We start from the raw sequence: 17637 nt of genomic DNA, 5'->3' as shown, positions 1-17637 counted from the left end.
GAGGATAATGGAGTGACATTCAAAAACAGAGAAGAAAGGAAAAAGAAAGCACTTTCTGAAAGGCAGAATCTCATCTGAAAAGGGATGGAAAACCCACTGGGACATTTACATCTCAACTGCAACATTCCTCAGACAACACACTGCCAAGGAGCAGTTTTGCACACATAGGCGAAGGACATGCCCTGCACAATGTAAACCCGACAGAGCTTAGGCTAACCCAGAGCACTGGCAACATCTGGGGCTTCATCTCCCACCCAGCTGAGACCCCAGCCATACCCCTGGCTAGGCAAGAGAGTGCAGCCTCCAGGTTATGAATGTATAATTCATATATAATGGATAGGAAAGTGGTTTGGATTCCCAGGCCTCAAGAGCTGTAATAAAGACCCTCAGCTGTGAAAAACACTTGTGAAGCAAACTACTTACGACAGTCTCCCTAAAATGTAGTTTAATTATTTCTGACAGCGAACCAGGAGCCAGGAACTCTCAAATCTAAATCTTCCATTTAGCTGCCAGTTTAAAGATAGATGGGTACCATACAATTTAAATAGCCTTACAACACACATCCTGCTGCACGCCCTGGCCCATTATAACATGGTGCTCTTAAACGCTCACAGGTTTCTAATGGGTGATTAAATAGTCAGAGTAGCTTTTACTTTACTGCTGGCACTCAAAGAAATGATCAAAATGGATTTCAGATTAAGTTTCCACTTAAATACAGCTCTTTTTTCAGGCAGATCAAGACGATTTAAGGCTGATTTACAGAAAAGGGCAGGTGAATCGTTGTGTCCTCATTCAGTCCCAGGGACAGAATTTGCCACCTCTTGTCTTAACGACAAGCTGCGGTTTTGCCTTGGTACACTGCCCCATTCTGTTGTTAAAATCAGAGGACGTGATCAGCTCCCATCTGAGCTGCATGAGCAAACGAGACAGAAAGCTTTTAACTCTCCTATTACAGTATTCACAGCCTGGCCAGCTGCATTATATTGCTCCTGCCTATTTAAGCTTAGTTCGAATGCTGTGCTTGTGCAAAAAGGAACCTGCCTGGTAAATATTTTCACACCAGCTGTTCCCCAAAGGTGACTAAGTATTTCCTTTCATCTTTAATCTCTTCCACTGTTTGTATGAACAGCTCAGCCATTCCTTATCCTTTCTTAGAGGTGCATTGTGCTTTACTACATCTCACCGTGCAGCTCTCCAGGCTGCCTGTAATTCCATGGAGGAAGGGGATCTTCTGAGCAAATTTGGTGCTCAGTTCTAAGGGTTGATGTGAGGTTTACTGTCGTCAGAAGTTACAATCAGCCCCTCCAGCTCTGTGGGAAAATCCTGGACTTTGAGTAAATACCCTGTATTTTCCTCCCTGACAATTGCACTTCGCAGAGGGCACTCTTGGATATGAATCATAGAATAGGTAGGGTTGGAAAGGGCCTTAAGATCATCCAGTTCCAATCCCATTGCCATGAGCAGGGACACCTCACACTAAACCATGGCACCCAAGGCTTCAATGTCAACTGATTCATGGATGCACAGTTTTAGCTAAGGAATGGAGTTCATTTCTACTCTACCATCTGGGTTGTCACCATGTCTGGATTGGTGTCTTCCACTGCCTGGTTTCATCCCACTCTTACCTATGAAGAAGTACATTGAGCCCAGTTGCCCTGGGTCAAGGAGGAAAGAAAAGTGGCTCCAGAGGTGATTTACCTCACATGGAGAACTCCTGGAGCAGCCTGTGCTCAAGGCACTGTTGAGTTTTGGGTGATTCACCCATCTCAAATGCATCATTAACATTATCCTTCTAAAAAGATAATGCCATTTTAACAAGATTCTGGTTAATTTTCATGCAAATAATCCAAATAGAAGTGATTCATCATCAGTTTCAGGACCTGCTCTGTTTCATCACTGCTCACTCCTAATGGGAACCAGCCCTTGGGACCAGCCTCAGCTGCCTACTGGCTAGTTTCTTAGAGAAATGGCTTTTGGTTTTCATTACCTCCTCATGATCTGAGGGGAGATTTCCCTTTGGTCTGTAAAGGTTGCATCAGGCTCTCTTAAAAACCTTAATCCCCATGAAACCTACCCAAAATCTTGACCGCAGCTGTTGATGTGCCTTAACTTACCCATATTGCACTGTGTTGTTATATTATTCCACCTCCACCAGCACATTTCTGTCTGTTTTTTTTGTCACTGGTTAAGAATCTCAACTGTCCTAGGCCAAGATTATCCTTTCTGTTCTGTGTTTGCTCTGTGCCAGGTGTAACGAGGTCACAGTGCATTAAGAGCACTTTAGAAGTAAGAATACTAAAGCAATTACTCATACAACTAAACCCCTCGCACCTGATTCTTTCTTTCTCTTCCTTTTTTTGCATATCCTGCTAAAACCTGCCCCAAATCTGTCCCCTTGAGAAGAAAGAGTCTGCTATATTGCCTTTGATATTCCAGAAGAGGGAAAAGAAACCTATCAAACACTAGCCACCAGTGTAATGCTTTGTTCGTGGCCCTCTTTAATTGATGTAACAGACACGGTAGCTGCCAACATAGGAAGTGGCCTAAACCAGAATCTCCTATTATATTCACATAGCATTAAAGAATTGGGTTGGGAAAGGGATAATGATGTCAATTTGTGCTTCATTTATGGCAAATCCATTTTTACATGTTTACCCCTATCCCCTGAAAATCCTAAAATTGGCTTGACAACGGTTTAAAGCTTTCCAGCTTAGAGGAGAGCAATGCAGATGAACGTTTTCCTTTAGCATTCATGGGATGCAGAAGCAGAGATTTAGCTGCTTCTGACCTGCCTGCTAAATCCTTTAATAAATATGGATTTAGTGCTAAAATATAAGAGCAGGTGTGATTGCTGAGAGCTTCCTGAAAACTGGGGCAGTTCCAGTGACCTTCAGCATATTCATAGAGAATTTAATAATTAACAAGGTGTCTTAACTGAGGGTTTCCCATTTCAGGTCGCTTCATCTGAGGCACTTTCCAGCCTCAGACAGATCTTACAGGAAAAGAAGCAAGGAAAGAGGGACTGCACGGAGCTGAAAAGCTGAGTCTGGTGAGGAGCTAAAGCCTTGTTTTCGCAGCCTGAGTTTGCTTTAGAAGGGAAGCTATGGGGAAATCATCTAATATAAAGATATGGATGGAAAACCCAGAAGGTTCATGATTGGGATGATTTAGATAGCAGCAAAGTGCTAAATACATTCATAATAAAAGACATTTTGCAGTGTTATGAAACACATTTATGGGATTTGATAACTCATAAGTAGTGACATATGAACTCCTCTGCTGGAACTGAGGAAGACATAAAGCTCATTAGCTTTTAAACCCATCCTTTTTACACGTGTTCTAAGGAAAGGTTCAACCCTGGAGCAAGACAAAAGCTGAAAGGTGAGGTCTGAACTTGCTGTGCTTGCCAGTAACAAATCCGTAGCACAAAATCCTCTGAAAACCACCCTGTTTCAGTAGGGATTGGGGAACGGTTGTACAACTTGTGTCAGCATCATCAATTGAAGGTCATGTGTTTTTGCCATCAGAGATCACATCCTAAAAGCAAGGTCTCCGTAATTTAACACCTTTATACAAATAATTTGTTTGCCTATTTTTAAACCAGGCATGAATTAGGCAAATATTACTAAGGTAGAAATTTTTACTATTATTTATGCCAATAAATATAAAACCTGTTTGCTTTTAGGAGTGTAATCAACTGTCTGGTACTGAGACAACGGTCCACTCCACTCAAGGATCTCAATGCATATTATATAGCTCAGCAAACTGAATATCTCTGAAAGGTAATAGTTACTTATTTCCTTCCTATAGATGAGGAAATCAAGATTAAAAGATGCTCTCCAGGGACCGAAAAGGAATCCATCAGCTTTGCTAACATCATCAGGATGGACACTGACCTTCAACAATGGTTTTGAAATGTGACTCAACACTTGGTCCAGTATTTATAGGGTGGCTATGGAGAAGATGGAGACTCCCATTTTACAAGGAGTTACATGGAAAAGACAGGTAATGGGTAGAATTTATTGCTGGGGAGATTCCAGTTGGACACAAGAAGAAAAGTTTTCCCAGTGAGAACAATCAGCCACTGCAATAAGCTCCCCAGGAAAATGGTGACTCCCCAGTGTTGAGTGGGCTGGACAGGGTGGTGGGCCATCCAGTCTAGGTCATGCTTTCCCAGGAAAGGTTGGACCAGATGATCCTTGAGGTCCCTTCCAACCTGGGATTTTCTGATCCTATGATAGGACACGTAAGTTTTCACCTACTGAAGTCCTGAGGAGCATCCCAGAGTGACTGCACTGGGGAATGCATATCCCGCATTACAGCATGACCCTGTTACAATGCCTCAGTTGGCCTATTTCTGATGTTGCCAGGCTTTGCAGAAGGACCACTGAGTAGAGGTCTTCAATTCATGTGCAGAAGGGACAACTCTGCACTTGCAGAAAAGGAGGGGTATGTGCAAAGGAGGCATAAAACGTGCATAACAGAAGAGGAGAGTTTTCACTCTGTGCAGTTGAGCTGGCTGAGCTGCCTATAACTATGAGAGGAGTTAGTGGAAATCCCTGATAAACAAAAGCACCCATCCCTGGCCCTCAACTAGACACAAAAGATTAACCCCACCTCAGCCCTTTCCCCCATTTTCCTTCTGCTGTTGAGTTCTTTGCTTGCATAAACAGCTTTGTGTTTAACTGAAAGGCTTTGGCAAATCCTCTGCTGGGTCTCATCTCTCTCTGGAGGTTCAGATCAGGAATGCAGATGGAGATGAAATGTTCACAGAGCAGCTGCTGAGCAGATCCAGGAGGTCTGTCCCATAACTGCCCTCAGCTCACTTTCCGTCTCTCAAATGAGTAAGGAAGGAGTTAGGTATAGTAAAATACTTCAGCTGATGTATGGCTGAGCCTCTTACTCTGTAAACATACTGCACCTACACAATGGGACTCTTGGGAGTTCTTGCTAGAAATAGGAACAGGAAGAACAGGAGCAGTCATTAGCCATCCCTGGGCTAATGGATCACAGCTCTCACCCAATCTGTGCAGCTGCGCTATGTACAGTGGTACAATTGGGATGTCTGTCAAAAGAAAGCTCTCTTCTGAGTGCAATTTCAGCTCGCTTCAGATTTGCATAAAGGTTTTCCAGCTCTTGTCTGAAAAGCTGTAACTCAGGGAGATGAAATTCCATTAAACTGGTCTGCTGCCTTTTACCAGCCTGTAGTTTCTACAATATTTATACCCTATTTTCATTTTTGCTTTAAATGCGTGGGACTGACCATCACACAGTGTCTAAAGAATCTCTTCTATAGCTGTGATTTACTTTTGTCCTCATGTCAATCTTCCCTTTATTTATTATTCTGAACTTTATTTTACACTGGCTCTTGCTGTGGAATGGCAGGACATGAAATGTCAGGGACGGATGGGCTTCAGCCTTGGCACTAGGATTTGCTGCATAAAAACAAATATCCCAATGTGCAGGATTAGGTTTTTCTCTTTGATGCTTAATTGGATCTCTGTGCTTTCTGGGATGGGAGTTAGAGCTTCCCAGAGAAGAAACAATTCCTAATGTATTAAATGAAGTTCCTAACAAGGATTCTTCTTCTCTGGACTAATTTCCTTTCTGTGTCTATAAGGAGGAGATGATTTGACATTAGAAAAGCCTTTTGCTCGTGCTTACAGTCGTTAAAAAGAACTAATTTCTTTTCCAATCCTATACAGTTTGGTTTTGTCTAAAAGAAATTCAACAGAGCATTTACAAATGTGTCTGCTGCAGTAATCCCAAACTAGATTTGCTTGGGGTCCCCTTGCTCAGAGCTTGGCACTACTATATAGACAGCGCCACAATGGTTTCTGCTGTGGTTTAACCCCAGCTGGAAACTAAATACCACCCTGAACCAGGACAGTTTCATAGAACCCCAGACTGGTTTGGGTTGAAAGGGACCTTAAAGCTCATCCAGCTCCAACCCCTGCCACAAGCAGGGACCCCTTCCACTAGAGCAGCTTGCTCCAAGCCCCTGTGTCCAACCTGGCCTTGAACACTGCCACGGATGGGGCAGCCACAGTTTCTCTGGGCACCCTGTGCCAGCGCCTCAGCACCCTCACAGGGAAGAGCTTCTGCCTAAGAGCTCAGCATAGTCTCCCCTCTGGCAGGTTCAAGCCATTCCCCCTGGCCTGTCCCTACAGGCCCTCGTCCCAAGCCCCTCTCCAGCTTTCCTGCAGCCCCTTTAGTCACTGGAGCTGCTCTCAGGTCTCCCCTTCAGGAGCCTTCTCTTCTCCAGGCTGACCCAGTCCAGCTCTCTCAGCCTGGCTCCATAGGAGTTTATTATATGCCTGCCTATCCACACAAACAGGACACAGCAGCAGCTGATCCAAAAGCTTTGCGTTTGCTGTGCTGTCCATATGCTCAACACCAGGCTGGAAGGATCACTTGTACAGAACGGAAGCAAAGCTCTTTCCAAAGCCCTTTCAAACTTTCATCTGTCAAGATCATTAGGAAGGTGCTCATTGGTGCAAATTGTGACGATGGCTTTTAGACCATGAACACCTTGCAACTTGGAAGGGGGAAGAGAGGCTGCACTAAATCCAGCGCATCCACTTCAGACAGCTTATTAAATCAGGGGTTCCTGGCCTTCAGTAGACACCAACCCACAATATGTCAATCACTGCTCTTGTGCTATTCTTTATGTTACTCTGTTTTACTGACTCCTAGATTATTTCCCCTATTATTTCATCTCAGCCATTCTAAATTGGAATGAAAACATGATTTGATGATGCTGAAAACATCCAATAAACCTGTGCAGAAACTCTGATCACGATGAGCTCCAGTTAGAGTGTAAGGTCACATTTGCAAGAGCAATCCATCACCAGTAGCATGGAATTGTGTGATTTCAAGTGGAGAAGCCATGACATCGAACCTAAGAGCATCCTTGCTGAGCTAAATTAGTGAGGTATGAGAGGACCATCTTGATCCAGCCTAGTTAAGGTAGATCACAGGCAGAGCCTGACCACACACAAGTATCCACCTTGATATTCCAGCAGTATCCTGGATAAAAGAGGGAATAGTCAGAACCTGAGGGCTAGACTCACAAAACATGGAGGATGTATACACAGTGTGAGCTGCTTAGAGACTGATGGGCCAAACTTACTGAACATCAGGTACTTCAGTTCAGAGGCTGCATTACTGCCACAGAGTAATTCTAAGCCTGCAGAAATACCCACTGATTCCTATGGCTTTACAATCATGACCTATTCCATGCAATGACCATAATGTTTCAGATTCTCAGCTGGCTTTATTAAGAAACAGAAGATAACTGGTTCTATCTTAAGAGAATGTAAAGAACCAGTTCTCATCAGTCTTGCAGGACAGTAGTTTTATCCTCAGTGACAGCTGGATTACACTTACTATGCCAAAGAAGTGACTTAATGTTGTTTAAAAAGCAGCAATTTCCCAACAGATAGTGATTGCAGAGAAAAGGCTAAATGATGCCCAGCCCCCATGTTGGCATGATGTAAGGCCAGAAACTGTAATGACTCTTAAGGCTCCTTTATATAAAAGAAAAGTCAGAGAATTAGTCAAAATTTGCTCATCTGAGACTCATGAGCTTTTAGTGATACAATTGCTTAACCACTCTCAAAACACCGTTTTAATGGGAGCCGCTTAACCGTGGAATATTTATTGTGTTGTGGTGCTGTGAAAGATCTATTCTTCAAACTAGCCAAGTTAACATGAACCCCACATGGTCCAGTCCATCACTGTTGTTTTCAGTCAATAAAGTCCACAACACAAAGCACAACTGATCCAAACAAATACAGCTTCATGGTGGAACTGCTGAGGTCACATTTGGCGATAGATAGGGAGGAATACTGAACTAAAACAGGCTTGCTGGGAATTAGCCCTAATTGTTGGAGAAAACCAATAGGGAATGAAATAGTCCATCCATTGCCCATTGAGCGGGTCCATAAATTTGCACTGATGCTGGTACAGCTGATACAAGAGAAAGAAGATTTACTCATCACAGTTATGCCTAAAGGTCAGTGGAGACCAGCACTTGCTTCTTACACCACTGGACATATGCTATTCTCAGCCTGAGACATGACCTAATCAGACCCAACATCTTGTGATCTAATGGTCGAAGCCAGACTGATGAAATCACCATTTCCACTGGTTTTGGCCAAGTTCAAACAACAGCTAGAACACAAGCTTTCAGTCCATTCATCTTTCCCTTTGTCATTGTATGTGACCAAGACTGCATGGACTGCTGCAGAGAAGTGCCTTAAAGTAAGAACCTAAATTCATCCTGAAGCTGTCAGAAGTTTGATGGATCTCTGCTTGGCCAGGGCATGATTTCTCAGCTATCAGATTGGAAGTAGGGATCTGTATTTGAAATGGAAGTTGTATTTTCTATCTTAGTGTGAGTTTTCTCCCTGCCTTTAGTGTGCCCTTTCCATCTGCTGACCACAAAGATATTTGGACTTTAGAAGAATTGGACTCCTCACAGAAATAACAACAACTTATATCAACCATTACTCTTTTTCCTTCACCACACAAGGGTCTCCTTATAGGCATTTTCAATAAACAAAGGGCAAGGGAGTAAAAGGGTATTCAAATGAAAGCCTCCCTCAGTACTTTTACTTCAAATGTTTTGGCTGGTTTTAGTCTTTTATTGCATTTTTAATAAAAAGCTTAGAAGACCTTAAAGGATAAGTTCATCTTGGCAATGGGTAGGCTAAAATCTGCACTCACAATCCCAACTACATCAAAACCTTTATGTTTTGTACAGTGATAGTTCCTGTTAACACTGTTGACTCTCCGGGTTCGCTTATTCCTTCACAGTTCACAAAGCAGAGCCTGTGATAGCCTTGGGTAGCAGCGCTGGGCTGCATGTACTTTATTCCTGACCTGGTTTCAGGATGGTTCCCTAGGAGAGAAGTCTTCTCTCCACACAACCACACAAATAAAATGGGGAAGATCACAAGTTCACAGATCAGCAAGTTATGGCTCTGCGAGGCTGAGGATGAAATCCCTGCTGGTACAAAACATGTTTTGCCCTTCAACAACTGTTAAAGGACCAAGTTAAGGCCTTCAGGAGAGGTTTTGCAATTTAGTACTGAGCCAGGATGGGTTCTGATGGTACCTTCTGAAGCTGAGCTTTGAAGACCCTTTGCTCCCATAATTTCAATTGCTCCAGACTAGTGTTTCTCACTACATTGCAAGGGTACTGAGACAAACAAGCTACAAGCAGAAGGAAGATCATTCCAAGTGGCATTTGATTACAAGCTGTGCCAAATAACTTTTTCTTAGGTCCTTAAGATCTAAAATATATGGATTTTTATCAATTTCACGTGTTGTATCCTGAGATTTTGCTCTCTTGCTCTTCCCCATGTGTTTAAAGCTAAGAAAAAGACAAATCACTGAGTTCTTAGGCATTAAAGAAGGCTCTAGCCTGCAGTAAGGTACAAGTTGATATCACATAACCGATGATGTAGTATCCATCTTTTACAGAAACATTTTTACCCCTTAATGAAGAAAAGGATTGTTTAAAGGAGGAATTATATGAGCATTTTCCAAGGATGGATTTTTATCTTGGTGGCCTTGGGCATGACTTGACTTTAGGATGAAATTTTGTCCAGAGAAGCTGTGGCTGCCCCATCCCTGGCAGTGTTCAAGGCCAGGTTGGACACAGGGGCTTGGAGCAAGCTGCTCTAATGGAAGGTGTCCCTGCCCGTGGCAGGGGCTGGAGCTGGATGAGCTTTAAGGTCCCTTCCAACACAAACCAGTCTGGGATTCTATGTTGGTATAAATAGGATCAAGCTACCAGATTTCATGAGACGCAGCCATGCAAGCCTAGCCCCAGTCTCTGGTCAGGTTTGTTCTCTTTGCCTTTTCAAAATGTGGAATAAAACATCCTAACTTCTAATTTCTTTACTGAATCCCATCTTCCAGTCCCCAACTCCTATCATTAAAAGCACAGCCCATGATTTTATATCTCCGCTGCCAATTTAGGACCACCATATACAAAGTCCTATTCTAATTACTGCTCTTCTCCAGTGTACTTTTAAGGGTCTGAAGCACTTCACTGGATGTCAACCATGCATAAAGTGAGTCATTACAAATGAGTGATTGAGAAGGAATCCTTATCTGTATGCAGGTCAATGTACAACCACTGTCAACTGCCCAGAAAAAGTCAGTACACTTATTATACACAGAGCATAATTTCTATTGCTGCTTTGTATAATCAGCTTCCCAATGATACTAGTGAATATCAGGCATGTCAAGATGTCAACTACCGAGCACAGAACAGGGTGAAAATCACTGATTTAAATTTGAGGAGAGGGAAGGGCAACACCAGATCACTTAATTCTTTCAAGAATGATTTTGCATCCAAGCATAATATTGTTTCGATATGCCTGGGATTGGACTGATGCATCAGGGAGATCCCTCTGGGAAACAGTGCATTCCCAAATTCAAATAACCTGACTCACCTCTTCATTTCCTTGCACTCAGAAAATATGTCTTATAGTGCATAGCTTGTTGCCTCTTGATTAGCCAGCAATACCTAGTCCAGTTTGAATAGGTCAAGAATGAGACTATATCACATAGTAAGTTCAATTTCACATTGCAGCACAGGCCATTCCCTTCTTGCCACTATACTCAGACAACAAGAGGTCAAGAGAGCTGCCCTGTAATGAGTTGCCAGAACTTGGAGAATGAAGTCCTTTGCTAGGGCTTATTAAGAGGTGAAGGGAGATAGGTCACCAAAACCCTGGGATACAGAGGATCTGTGATGGCAGACCCTGGAAAAACAGGGTTGGGATGGGTGTTTCATAGACTCATAGAATAGTTAGGGTTGGAAAGGACCTTAAGATCATCTAGTTCCAACCCCCAATTAATATAATAAGATAATATAATATTAATATAATAAGATAATCCTTAATTATATTTCTTGTACTGGGTTATAAAGGACCCTTTTATATTTGCTTGTGCAACAGTACTAAGATGTAAAAGGGAAGGGATTTAATTCTCCCATGGAGAAATCAAAACGCCCCTTTTGCTGCTCAGTACAGGATACCTCTGGACTTACCTCTGCACCTTGCTCCAAAAGGCTTTCTTTCTACTTAAGGATCTACCAAAAAAGAAGTGCATACTGAGGGAAACAGGATCCTAAGAAACTGAACTGTGCATGAAGAGGTGAAGCATGTTTAAGAAGCAGTGTTCCAGAGTGAAAATCTGAGGTAGTATGGCAGCAGCCCTGTGTCAGATATATCTCAGCCCTATCACCAGATATACTGGTAGCGGTTACACTTATAAAACAAACCCTCCCCAGTATCATTACTTCTTCCTGTAATGCAGTGCAGAGTAGAATTCACAAGAAATTGAATTGCCCAGATTTTCTACGCAGACACAGGCTAAGTGGAATGAAAAAAGACACCGTAAACAGGAAACAGGAATCTCTGTAATATTATCATCTTGTGAAAACTAAAGGGTTTATCAGCAATCTGTGCTCCTCTAAGGTTCCTTCTAAAGGCAGGTGAAATCTTAGCTTAGAAAGACTGAGTCTAAGGTTCAAAGATGGTCTGGTTTCACTTTCTACATATGACAATACACAGAGGTGAGGCACTGGCACAGGGTGCCCAGAGAAGCTGTGGCTGCCCCATCCCTGCCAGTATTCAGGAGCAAGTTGGACACGGGGGCTTGGAGCAAGCTGCTCTAGTGGAAGGTGTCCCTGCCCATGGCAGGGGGTTGGAGCTGGATGAGCTTTGAGGTCCCTTCCAACCCAAACCACTCTGGGATTCTATGATTCTATGATCCCATACAGACTGATACCTTCTAAATGAATACAGATTTCAGAGAGGCATTAATCTTGATCTGAAAGTGTTAAAAGATGGAATCTGGGTTTCCAGATGATTTTGTTCTTCTCAGCGTCTGCATCTCAATGTGGTTTACAAAAGGGGCTGTCCTTGACACTAGCCCACGCAGGCACAGTCCTAGAGATTTCACTGGGACTGAACATGGTCTTATTGCTTTGCTGAGTCGAGGTGGATTTATGCAAGTACTTGGCTCATTCATTTAATAATGCTTCTATTTGGTCCTGCTTCATAGGACAAGGAAAATCTGGCCCCTTTAGTCCCTTCTACAGTACCTCCATGCTGCATAGGTGGCAGTGTGTTGTTACATGTACTAAGATATTAGATTGGATATAAGGAAGAAATTCTTTCCTGTTAGGGTGCTGAGGCACTGGAATGGGTTGCCCAGGGAGGCTGTGAATGCTCCATCCCTGGCAGTGTTCAAGACCAGGTTGGATGAGGCCTTCGGTGATATGATTTAGTGTAAGGTGTCCCTGCCCATGGCAGGGGGGTTGGAACTGAAGGTCTTAAGGTCCTTTCCAACCCTAACTATTCTATGATTCTATGATTCTAACATGCTTGCTCACTCTATTTTCATCCTGCAAGAACAGCACCATGCATCCTGTGAGTAACTCTGTCTTTCAAACTAAGTCATCAATTCAGTGGAAAGGTCCAGGTTAGAAATGGAAGTTTACAAATCACCTCAGCTGTGGTTTTAGCTGTGAGGCACAATAACCTGAATGTTACAAGCAGCTCAGTGAGGAAAAAGGTCTTGGAATGATGCTCAAGTTTGTCTCAAATAACCTCGCAGTGCCAAAGAAACTTTGCACTAGATGGATTTATAAAAGCAGTATAAGGAAAGCTTATAAATCATCTGTACAGGAACCTGCAGGTTAACAAAGGGAAAGTGAATTCTGTTTGTGTGTAGAAATAAGCAGTTTCCCAAATCCACCCCTGCAATCCCCAAACCTCTGGATAAACTCAGAGTAATGACTCAATTATGAACTATGCTACAAAATCACTAGAAATACACTTCTTTTCCCCGTATAGTGATCTTGTAAAGGAACTCATAGAGTATGGAACTGAAGATATCAATATGGGGAAGGGAAAAGCCTGACACTAAACTTATCCTCCTATCAACGCTGGATAGTTTCCCTCTCTACACCTGCAAAAGTTGTGATCAGCCTAGTTTTAGCCCCAGGCAAATAGGCCTCCTCTTTTGTTTATTCAGTTTTCATTTCCAAGAAGCTTTCTAACATCTAACCTGAATGATGATAGTCAAAAAGGTTTTCTTTTTATATCCTTTGTACCACTTTATTCACATTGCCCCATCCTTGGAAGTCACCCTCTTAGAATACTCGCAAGCAGTTAACCTGATTTTCTTTACACATGGTAGTAATTCCTTAGTGAAAATGCAGTTTATGTGATTTTTCCATTGTATGCAGCCTCCTAACAGGTGCTTTTTTTGGTCACTTTGCTCAAAATTAACCTCATTTCATTGCCTATACAGAGCTGCCCTGGATTTTTGGCCTAGTTCTACCCCAGCTGTGCAAGGTAAAGAAGCTGTTACTGCTGTAGTCTCTTGTTTGTGAGCACAAAAGCCAGAAGACTTATGTTCCATATGTTCTGAGTATTTAACATATTGCAGCATTTCTCAGTGTGGCCTCTAAAAACTAATTGCATTTGGAAGAAAAGGGTCCTGAATGTTTTTTTTTCTTTAGCCTTCATTTCAGATACCTGATGCAGGTTTTGAGCAAGATGAAGGAAGGTCACAGCTCCAAACCTACACAAAACTGCCCATAAGCATCTATCTACTTGGTAGGTGCTTGTATTATTAAATACTTCTAGCCTGTAGAAGTACCACTTACTATTTACTTGACAGGGGACAGTGCTACAGTCTTATATGAACCTCATGTGACACTCATCATCCTCTAGCTGAGCCTAGAAAAGCACAGCCTTTGAATTCCAAAGGGAAATGAAACTTGAAGGATTGCCATCTTCTCCTTCTTGTTTGCAGCCACCTAAGGAATATTTACTCATCTCCTAAATAGCAAACCAGACCCTTTGGTGGCTACTGGGATTCATCAAGAACTAACACCAGAACAAGCAGTTATATGTAGACCATCGATTACATTCATAGCAACATAATGAACAATAGCAAGCCTAGGTGGCTTTAATGGGGTTATTTATTATATTACTCTACGCTCAGCAATGGAAGCAGAATTATTTATGTAGTTGAGCTCTGGCATTTCTGCTTCCAGTCATGCCTACATGTGCTTTACTGGAACACATTTATAGCACTTCTATAGCAGATCAAAGCCTGAATGTTTCACAGTTTAAAGCAAACAAGACCCAGCAGTAAGTCACTGCTGACGTTACCGATTGAGCAATCATGTCCAGTCCAGTTGGGATCGCAGCTGCAGAGTCCAGTATCCGGGAGGAAGGTCCCATGGCCGGAGCATTGGTCCAGACAAGTGGCTCTTGGGGTCTCACAGTTTGTTCCTCCCCAGCCCACTGAACAGTGACACTCTCCTCGCACGCACACGCCTCGTCCCGAGCAGGTAGGATCCATGCAGTCCACTATATGGGAGAAGAAAGAGGATACAGATAGGGAAAGCAAATGTGGATTTCATGAGAAAAAGCCATCAGACTGCCATCTACATAAAGCTACTTATATATCTTTAGGTCCTTTCCAACACTAACAATTCTATGATTCTATATAGTACCTCAAGGCTCCAACCAGAAAGCAAAGCCCCATTGTGCACAAAGCAGATGCCTCATGCAAGAATCGTCGGACAGTTTGGGCTGCAGTGGACCTTCAAAGGTCATTTAGTCCAATTTCCCCTGCAAGAAGCAGGGACATCTTTAAGTAGAGCAAGAAGACAGTGTCCCAAAGAGGCAGTGAGACCTAAAACAGTGTCACGGAAAGCAGAGAAAAATTCAATTATTCAACTCTTTTATCCAGGCCTAAATAAATGATCCTCCTGGTAAGAACAGCCTAATATCAATTAAGAATAGAATAAGAGTAATATTCTCCTGCACACATATCATGCCTCCATTTATTCCATTAGAATAACCTAAATTACTATTGCTAATGAATTCAAAGCTGAGCTCTAGTTTTTTCCGAGAGAGAATTTTACACAAAGATTCAGCAGAAGTTAATGTCCTTATTCAGCAAAAGACATGCTGAAATTGAAGAGCGTGCTGAAATCTATACAGGTTTCACAGACACTTACATAAATTTCACATTAAATAGATCCTTTGAGAGTTTTCTGGAGTAGGAATTCAACAAAATCATATATTTTTAGTCCTGATGGTTTAATTTTTGACTTATTAATAATATTCTTTTATGTTCTGGTGGCTTCCCCACTCAAAGAGGCACCTTCCTACCAAGACTTGAGACCCTTCAGTTACAGGGTATCGCGATGCACACCGAAAGGCTGGATGTAGTGCTACCTGCTTCCTGAGTGATGTGTTTTGGAGACAGCTATCAGATAACCCTGCCCATGGGGGGATTTTCACCCAGCAATCAAAACCTATGACACCCAAGTAAAGGATTGGAGGAGTCAATCATCTCTTTGTATATAAAAGCTCATAGAACAGCCTAAAGAAATTCTCCCCACCTCTTGTAAGGGTGTGTGGCAGCACCCTGGGGACCAGTGACAAGTGTCTGGCTAAGCAGCAAAGTGAATGCTGTCCAGCTCCTAATAGAAAAGAGCAGAACACACCGCCACACACCCAGCAGGTTTGTGGTCTGTTTCTTCCCCTCGTATAAAAGCTAATCAGAATCCCAATGACCTGCTTAAGATCCAGAAACGTTAAAAGGATACACAACAGCTGCTCAGGTAATTCCTTGGCTTCTCAAACCCTTCTCAGCCTGACAAGTAATGGCTCACCTATTACAATCCCAAGGCACGTGAGAGCTTTTGGGGTTTTGTTTGATTCCCAGAGCCCTGCTCACAGCTGAAGATTGTAAGAGGCTGGAAAGGATGAGTCTATAAATCTCCTTCGCTGTGAGTGAGCTGGGAGCTCGGGTGCCAATTTTAGCATGAGACCCTTGAAGCCCTGGCCCTGTTCTTTCTCAGCAGTAATAAGTATGAAAAGGACTAAGAGATGGACCAGCAGCCCTGTATACGTTCTCCACAGATGGTTTGAACATAGGGAACAAAGATCACAGGCTAACTGACAAGAGGCTACCTCCAGGCAATTAATCATCCCCTCTGAAGGTCAATTGGGAAAAAAGGTGAGTTTTACAGGGGCTCCATTGCAGGAGGCAGACAATCTGCTATCTCAGCTCGAACACAGGCGATTATAAGAGGGGAATGTGCATGTCAGAACCCCCCATTTATCATAATCCCAAGGCCATTTTTCATGTTGAAATGAGCCCTTTCAGAAAATGTCACACACAATGGTTACTTTAATCTCAGCCTCACTAGCTGTATCTCTTTAGGCTTTCTGCACCATCAGAAGGGCCCTGGGACAGGATTACAGGCTTCTGCTTTCTTCTTAATCAATTGCTTAGTGGATTTGGAGTACAAAGGTTTATTTTTAGGGAGTTCTGCTCGACAAATTTAGCTGCTCAGCTCTGGGAGGAGCAGAGATGGGGAGCAGGGCAGGAAAGCAGAGCTCACAAAATCTGGTACAGGTGGAGAAAGAAAAGAGTTTTGCATATATATCTGTGTTGCTGCTTGGAAAATGTCCCAAATGGTCTAATTCCTGCTTGGAAAATGCCCCATTTATAGTTCAGCCTTGTGCAGAATCTTTGCCAGGGAAGATAAATCATGCAGCAAGCCAAGGTTAGTGCCTCTTCTATGCTTTTCCCCAATATGCTTCATGCTTCATTGGTCACACAAGTTATTAGGGCCTATTCGGTACCCAAAGAGCAACTTCTCATTTTTCACTGCTTAAATTCGCTCCTTTCCCTTTAATGTCTCGCTGGCTTAGCCCATACCTTATAAAATATGAGCCAATAAACTAAGGAAGGAGGCAAAAGAAAAGCTCATGTAAGATTGTTGGCTGATGTTTTATAAACATTGCTGAACTTCTATAGAGAGGGGGGAGAAAGAAAAGATAGAAGAAACCCTGGAATGAAACCCCCATTATAAACACGGCCTAAGCAGTGAAGCTACAAGAACTGAGAAATAATAAACCCTAATCAATTCCAGATGGTTCTTCTTAGAGCAGAAATTAAAAAGTAAAAGCAATTTAAAAAATAGTATAAATCAACTTTTTTTTTCTTTTACTAGATCTGAAGATATTCATATATAAATGTCCTCAAGATTTCCCACGTGGCATATTTCATCCCCCCTCCCCTTCACAACACAATACAAATTATGCTTTGAGTATGAAAACCAAATGCATACTTGGAAAAATACGAAAGAGATCATAAGAAAAATGATGTTCTCTTTGTTCTTCATTGGTTTTCAAGTTTTTACCTAGTGGGACTGACACTGTCCCCTCCAACATGAAATAACTGAGCAACGTCTGGCTTTTCTGCTTGAAATGGGAGCAGGGGAATAAAAGGTTCCTGTGAGAACCTTACTCTGATTTACACACTTTAAACACCTCTGGCTGGAGGCAAAATCAGATCGTTTCATTTCTGTTTAGCCAGTAAAGATAGGATCTAGTAAATAGGAAGATGCTTTAAAGATCCTTCAGTAGTCACCACCTTTGGGTTTCGCATGCCCCACGGCTTCATTGAATTGTGCTTTCTTAAGCCAAAATGAAGCTTTCTCAAGAGCTGGCTTATTGTTGCAAGAGCTGATACTGTCTTCATCTAACATTTACTGGCACTGAAGCTACGTTA

At 42.5% G+C, this 17637-nt stretch overlaps 1 protein-coding gene across 11 annotated transcripts in view; it reads right to left on the bottom strand.

The window, feature by feature from the left end:
- Positions 1-17637, bottom strand: part of TENM4 (teneurin transmembrane protein 4) — a 759599-nt gene that overhangs the window by 138465 nt on the left and 603497 nt on the right. For all 11 annotated transcript variants that reach the window (XM_061458042.1, XM_061458041.1, XM_061458044.1 and 8 more), the window contains one exon: positions 14211-14411. In XM_061458042.1, coding sequence (XP_061314026.1) covers positions 14211-14411 — 201 coding nt within the window. The remainder of the gene's footprint in view (positions 1-14210; positions 14412-17637) is intronic.

Source organism: Pezoporus flaviventris, unplaced genomic scaffold (genome assembly GCF_033815535.1).
Source record: "Pezoporus flaviventris isolate CSIRO_AGI_PZ_B2104156 unplaced genomic scaffold, CSIRO_AGI_Pfla_v1 ptg000025l, whole genome shotgun sequence".
NCBI lineage: Eukaryota > Metazoa > Chordata > Aves > Psittaciformes > Psittacidae > Pezoporus > Pezoporus flaviventris.
This window is presented reverse-complemented; position numbering and strand designations above follow the sequence as displayed.